Source organism: Triticum urartu, chromosome 2, assembly GCF_003073215.2.
Source record: "Triticum urartu cultivar G1812 chromosome 2, Tu2.1, whole genome shotgun sequence".
Lineage (NCBI taxonomy): Eukaryota > Viridiplantae > Streptophyta > Magnoliopsida > Poales > Poaceae > Triticum > Triticum urartu.
In genome coordinates, this window is record NC_053023.1 from 23,267,601 (window position 1) to 23,273,802 (window position 6,202).

The 6,202-nt window shown below is 53.1% G+C and overlaps 1 protein-coding gene across 1 annotated transcript; it reads left to right on the top strand.

The window, feature by feature from the left end:
- The first annotated feature begins 4,690 nt into the window (after positions 1 to 4,690).
- Positions 4,691 to 5,969, top strand: LOC125540768 (probable nicotianamine synthase 2). The gene has a single exon (XM_048704333.1). It carries the CDS (start codon positions 4,779 to 4,781, stop codon positions 5,769 to 5,771), a length of 993 nt encoding a protein of 330 aa, XP_048560290.1. The 5' UTR covers positions 4,691 to 4,778; the 3' UTR covers positions 5,772 to 5,969.
- Positions 5,970 to 6,202: the final 233 nt, after the last annotated feature.

Below are 6,202 nucleotides of genomic sequence, written 5' to 3' on the forward strand. Positions count from 1 at the left end.
CCCCACCATCACTTTGCGTCAAATTCTTCAGAGTTTTTCATTCTCATGCAATAAGATCGACGACCATACTTGTGAGGCTTGTCGTCTTGGCAAGCACGTTCGTCTTCCCTTTAGCGCTTCTACCACTATTTCCACTTTTCGGTTTCAGTTATTGCATAGTGATGTTTGGACATCCCCGGTTGCGAGCAACACGGGCTACCTATACTATTTGGTGATCTTTGATGATTTCTCTTCATTATGTGTGGACATTTCCTCTTCGTCGCAAGTCCGACGCCCTTGCCACACTCAACGCCTTTTCTTCCTATGTCACCACACAGTTCGGTCGTCCTATCCTTGCATTACAAACTGACAAACGGAAAAGAGTTTGACAACATCGTTGTTCATAACCTTTCTAGCCTCTCACGGCACTATCTTCCACCTCACCTGTCGCCTACACGTCCCAACAAAATGGCCGTGCCGAGCGTATCCTCGCACTCTTAACGACTGCGTCCGCATGTTGCTCTTTCACTCTAACGTGCCTCCCCGGATTTTTGGCGGGCCCCCCCCCCCCCCGCCACTCTCCTCATCAACATCCGTCTGTGTCGCCCACGCTGGAACTATGCCCCTCATCATCTCCTGTTTGGTGCGCCCCCATCTTATGATGGCCTTCGCATCTTTGGTTGTCTCTGCTATCCTAGCATCGCCGCCACTGTGCCTCATAAGTTTGCACCTCGCTCTGTCGCTTGCATGTTCCTCGACTACCCACCTAACACCAAAGGATACCGCTGCTACGATCCCGTCTCACATCGTGTATTCACCTCCCAGCATGTTTATTTTGATGAGAAGGTGTTTCCATTTTAGCAGGTACCTCCCGTCGCCCCGTCGCCGCCGGCCACCGGCGGCCCACTAGCGACCCCGTCAGGTGGACGGCCCCACTCGGTTCTTGGACCGCCTCTGGGCTTTGGCGGTCCTCGCGCCATGGGACAAGCTACGCCTCGCGCCCCCATGTCGCCCTCGCCGACTTCCTCAGGGGCCTCGGCATCGCCCATCTCGCCAGCCGCCGCTTCGCCAGTATCTTCGTCGGCCGCTGCGTCGCCGACATCTTCGCCGGCTGCCGCGTCGCCGGTATCTTCACCGGCCTCTTCGCCGGTCGCCGTGTCGCCGGTATCTTCACCGGCCACCTCGGGGGCCGCCCCGTCGCCAGCCCCATCGCTGGCTGCCACGCCGGGTGCCTCGCAGGCAGCATCGCCGGCCGTCTCGCCGCCCGTCTCGCCCCGTCACACAGGCCCGAGCTGGCGTTCATCATCCGAGGCTGCGTTACTCGAGTGACGAGTACCTCCTCGCCGCCTGCAGCGCGGAGCCATCCCCTATTCCTGCTTCCGCTCGCGTAGACCTTCGTGATCCTCACTGGCTTGCCGCGATGCAGGAAGAGTTCGACGCTCTCCATCGGAACCGCACCTGGACACTGGTTCCCCGGCCTCCTCGCGCCAATGTCATCAGCGGCAAGTGAGTCTTTCGCCACAAGACCCGCTCGGATGGTACACTTGAGCTCTACAAGGCTCGCTGGGTGATTCGTGGTTTTCGACAGCGCGCTGGAGTTGACTTCACTGAGACGTTTGTACCGGTTGTCAAACCGGGCACGATCCATACCGTCCTCCAACTTGCGGTGTCCCGAGGCTGGCCAGTTCAAAAGATGGTTTTCTTCAACGCCTTTCTCCACGGCCATCTTGAGGAGCAGGTTTATTGTGAGCAGCCCACCGGTTTCGTCAACGCATCTCTTTCTGGCCATGTGTGTTTGCTCTCCCGGTCTCTATACGGGCTCAAGCAAGCACCTCACAGTTGGTACCAGCGGATTGCCGGGTTTCTTCAGACACTAGGCTTCAGCGTCACTCGCTCGGACGCCTCACTGTTTGTCTATCGCCATGGTGACATGACTGCATATTTGCTCCTCTACGTCGACGACATCATCCTGACGACCTCCTCCGCGGCTCTTCTTCAGCAGATTACTCTCCGGCTGCGTGACGAGTTCACCATCAAGGACTTGGGTGCTCTACATTATTTTCTTGGCATTGAGGTCGTTCGGCGACCGAATGGCTTCTTTCTTCGTCAGCAGAAGTATGCACACGAGCTCCTTGAGCGTGCTGGCATGCTCAACTGTCACCCTGTTGCTACTCCTGTTGACACGAAGGCCAAGGTTTCTGCTCTTGAGGGCTCGCTAGCGTCGGATACTCCCTTCTACCGGTCCATTGTCGGTGTTCTTCAGTATCTGACTCTCACCCGATCGGATCTACAGTATGCAGTTCAGCAGGTGTGTCTCCACATGCACGCCCCTCGTGACTCCCATTGGACTCTCGTGAAGCGGATCCTCCGTTACATTCGCGGCACGATGACTCTTGGGCTCACCCTCACGGCGTCCGCTTCTCTAGAGATGGTGGCCTACTCCGACGCAGACTGGGCTGGCTGCCCCGACACCCGTCGGTCCACCTCCGGCTACTGCGTTTACCTCGGTCCTTCACTCGTCTCGTGGTCGTCCAAGTGACAACCCACAGTATCGCGCTCCAGCGCGGAGGCTGAGTACCGAGATGTGGCTAACGCTGTTGCCGAGTGCACCTGACTACGACAGTTACTTCAGGAGCTGCATCACGATATCTCCCAGGCTACGGTTGTCTACTGCAACGACGTCTCTGCGGTGTACCTCTCCGTCAACCCCGTTCATCATCGCCGGACTAAGCACATTGAGCTGGGCATTCACTTTGTGCACGAGCTGCACAACAGTTCGCCAATGTGATGACAAAGGGCCTGCCGACTTCCACCTTCGAGGAGTTTCGTTCCAGTCTCTGCGTCACTGGCGCCGCTTCGACGGGGGGGGGGGGGGGGGGGGGGGGGGGGGGGGAGGGGGTGTTGAGTATATTGTGTACGTGTATATTGTGTATTGAGTCCACCTCCTGTTTCCTTTGTATAGTCGAGGTTGTGGCCCCTCTCTGTACTCATATATACGTGTTTGGTGCACCGATCAATGCAATGTGTTTGCACAGCCTATACTTCATATTCTACAGTTGTTACTATCTCACCTAACTAACTAACTCAGGTACGAGTACGATTGCGATCCGGTTGTTCGGCACATCGACCTCCCTTTTCCTGTACATCATGACTCGTTATATTAAGGAGACCGACCAGTTTCAGTTCCATGCACGGAATCCATCCATTCTCTCGCGTTTTTCACACTACTTTTTCCGCAACAAATAGGTTTTTGTCTGGCTCTTGACGATGTGAACTTCCCCTCAGATAACAAGAAACTTAACCAAGGTCAAGCACAGGATCTTGACGCCTCTCCAAGTCACTGGTGTCATAACTCTATTTTTCTGTTGTTGGAATGGGTGTCAAAGCTCTGAATGTTCAGGATCGCTCTCCTGTTCTTAAGTTAAGTTCAGAATGAGCATACCGCTGCGCAAAGACATTAATAAAATAGAACGGTGGATATCGAATGTGGCGGGATAACAACTAGGATCAGCTAAGAAGTTACGGGTTCATTTTCTCGGAAAGATTCGCTGGTTATATCTTCTTAAATTAGCCCTCAAAAATATCTTTTTTTTGCGAGGAAAATTTCCTATTTATTCATCAACTATCAAGGTAGTATAAAGAATACCATATAAGTAAACAATACATCCAGGTCCGTAGACCATTTAACGACGACTACAAGCACTGGAGCAAGCCAAAGGTGCACATCTCTGTGCTAAGCGTGGATTGACGCTTACAGTGACTGATAGCTGGCTAGACTCTACTCCAAGCTTCCTGATCAGTAGCCTGTTGGCGGACTGCTCGGCGAATGCTTTCGTTGAATAAAGCTCTCACAAGTTTCCTGCAAAAAAAAAGCCAAAGGTGCACCGCCGTCAGCCCTCCACCCTCATCGGAGACGGGCAAACCTTGCTTTAGTAGAAAGTTGGAAAGGCGTTGTGCTAAGCCTCATAGGACCAGCGCACCAGGACAACAACCGCCGCTGATGAAGAGATGTGTAGATCAGAAGAATCCAACATGTAGGCACATAAACACAAACGAATAAAGATCGAATCCACGTGGATCCATCAAAGACAATAATAGCTGGCCGAATCCTGTGATATCCACCGGGTTTAAAATGAGTTCGCTGACATAGGCCTCATATAAAGGACCAAACTTCTCCTTAAGCAATAAAGTAAGTGTTCATTGTAATAAGTGGAACACCAATTAACTGTTCATCAAATAAAGATCAAAATAAGTGGAGCACAAGTTAAGTGTTCGTGGAATACAAATTAAATGTTCATCCGATAATTTTACACCAATTTAATGATTAACCCTGCAATGATTGAGGTATCTGTCCTACCTTTCACATCGTATGCTTACATATTCTTAGTTGTGAGTTTTTTACATCCACTCTTAATTATGCTAAATGTCTCATAATTAATTTATTAATTAAATTTTAATTTAATTTGGTATAGACGATGATCATTGCTTCCTTGTTTTGCCCTAAGCTCTTTATTCAATGCTGTCTACAAATAGACATAGAAAACGCTGTCCACTTCAACAACAGAACGTGAACACTGAACAGGTCGCAACAGAGGCATGAAACCAGCCTCATTGGGCAGGGACGCGTGAAGCGTGCATGCATGCGCCCTTTTGCGTCTCCACCGGTCCTCTTTAGACGGCAGCTACATATATATATCCCTGTACTGCCCGCTCCATGGACCATAGCTCGTCAAGAAAGCAGCTCGATCAAAGACTCTCCACTCCACACCTGTGCCTGAGGTACCAAAAACACCAGTAAAATGGCTGCCCAGAACAAGGAGGTGGATGCCCTGGTCCAGAAGATCACCGGACTCCACGCCGCCATCGCCAAGCTGCCGTCGCTCAGCCCGTCCCCGGACGTCGACGCACTCTTCACCGAGCTGGTCACTTCGTGCGTTCCCCCGAGCCCCGTGGACGTGACCAAGCTCGGCCCGGAGGCGCAGGAGATGCGGGAGGGCCTCATCCGCCTCTGCTCCGAGGCCGAGGGGAAGCTGGAGGCGCACTACTCCGACATACTCGCCGCCTTCGACAACCCGCTCGACCACCTCGGCATGTTCCCCTACTACAACAACTACATCAACCTCAGCAAGCTCGAGTACGAGCTCCTGGCGCGCTACGTGCCCGGCGGCATCGCCCCGGCCCGCGTCGCCTTCATCGGCTCCGGCCCACTGCCGTTCAGCTCTTTCGTCCTCGCTGCGCGCCACTTGCCTAACACAATGTTCGACAACTACGACCTGTGCGGCGCGGCCAACGATCGCGCCAGCAAGCTGTTCCGCGCGGACAAGGACGTGGGCGCCCGCATGTCGTTCCACACGGCCGATGTTGCGGACCTCGCCGGCGAGCTCGCTAAGTATGACGTTGTCTTCCTGGCTGCGCTCGTGGGCATGGCCGCGGAGGACAAGGCCAAGGTGATCGCGCACCTCGGTGCACACATGGCAGACGGGGCGGCCCTCGTTGTACGCAGTGCGCACGGGGCACGGGGGTTCCTGTACCCGATCGTAGACCCCCAGGACATCGCCGGAGGCGGGTTCAAGGTGCTGGCCGTGTGCCACCCCGACGACGACGTGGTGAACTCCGTTATCATCGCACAAAAGTCCAAGGACTTGCATGCCAATGGACTTCACCGTGGGCATGGTGGACAGTGCGCGCATGGCACGGTGCCAGTGGTCAACCCACCGTGCAGGTTTGGTGAAATGGTGACAGACATGACCCAGAAGAGAGAGGAGTTTGCCAACGCCGAAGTGGTCTTTTGATCGATCGTCCAGAGGCAGTAGTGGTTGTGCATGCGCGATCATCATCCATGCCTCGCTGATTGATCGCTTGCAACTGTACGTGTTATCTTCCCTACTACTACTACTACTTACTACTACTACTACTACTACTGCATTTCAAGTCATGTGTTGTTTGTACTCAATAATGTAAGTGTGGTGTTTACACGTGAATTTCTTGTACACCTTTGTATGTGTAAGTGTGGACAATGATGAATTTTAGTTCACAAATAGAGAGTACATACTCGTACGGGAAATTCATATTGTCAATTAGAGAGACGATATAAGGAAATTCCTATTTGCCGCTCGTTGCGGCAAGTAGTCGACGCGACACACAGGGGCAAATCTGACAAGCGTTCAGATGGGCCAGCCCGTTCAAACGATTGTGCGAATCTGGTTTTGGGAACCTTCTAGAA

Excerpts from the sequence above, each read along its gene's own strand:
- LOC125540768 (XM_048704333.1), top strand. The coding sequence starts at position 4,779 with ATGGCTGCCCAGAACAAGGAGGTGGATGCCCTGGTCCAGAAGATCACC.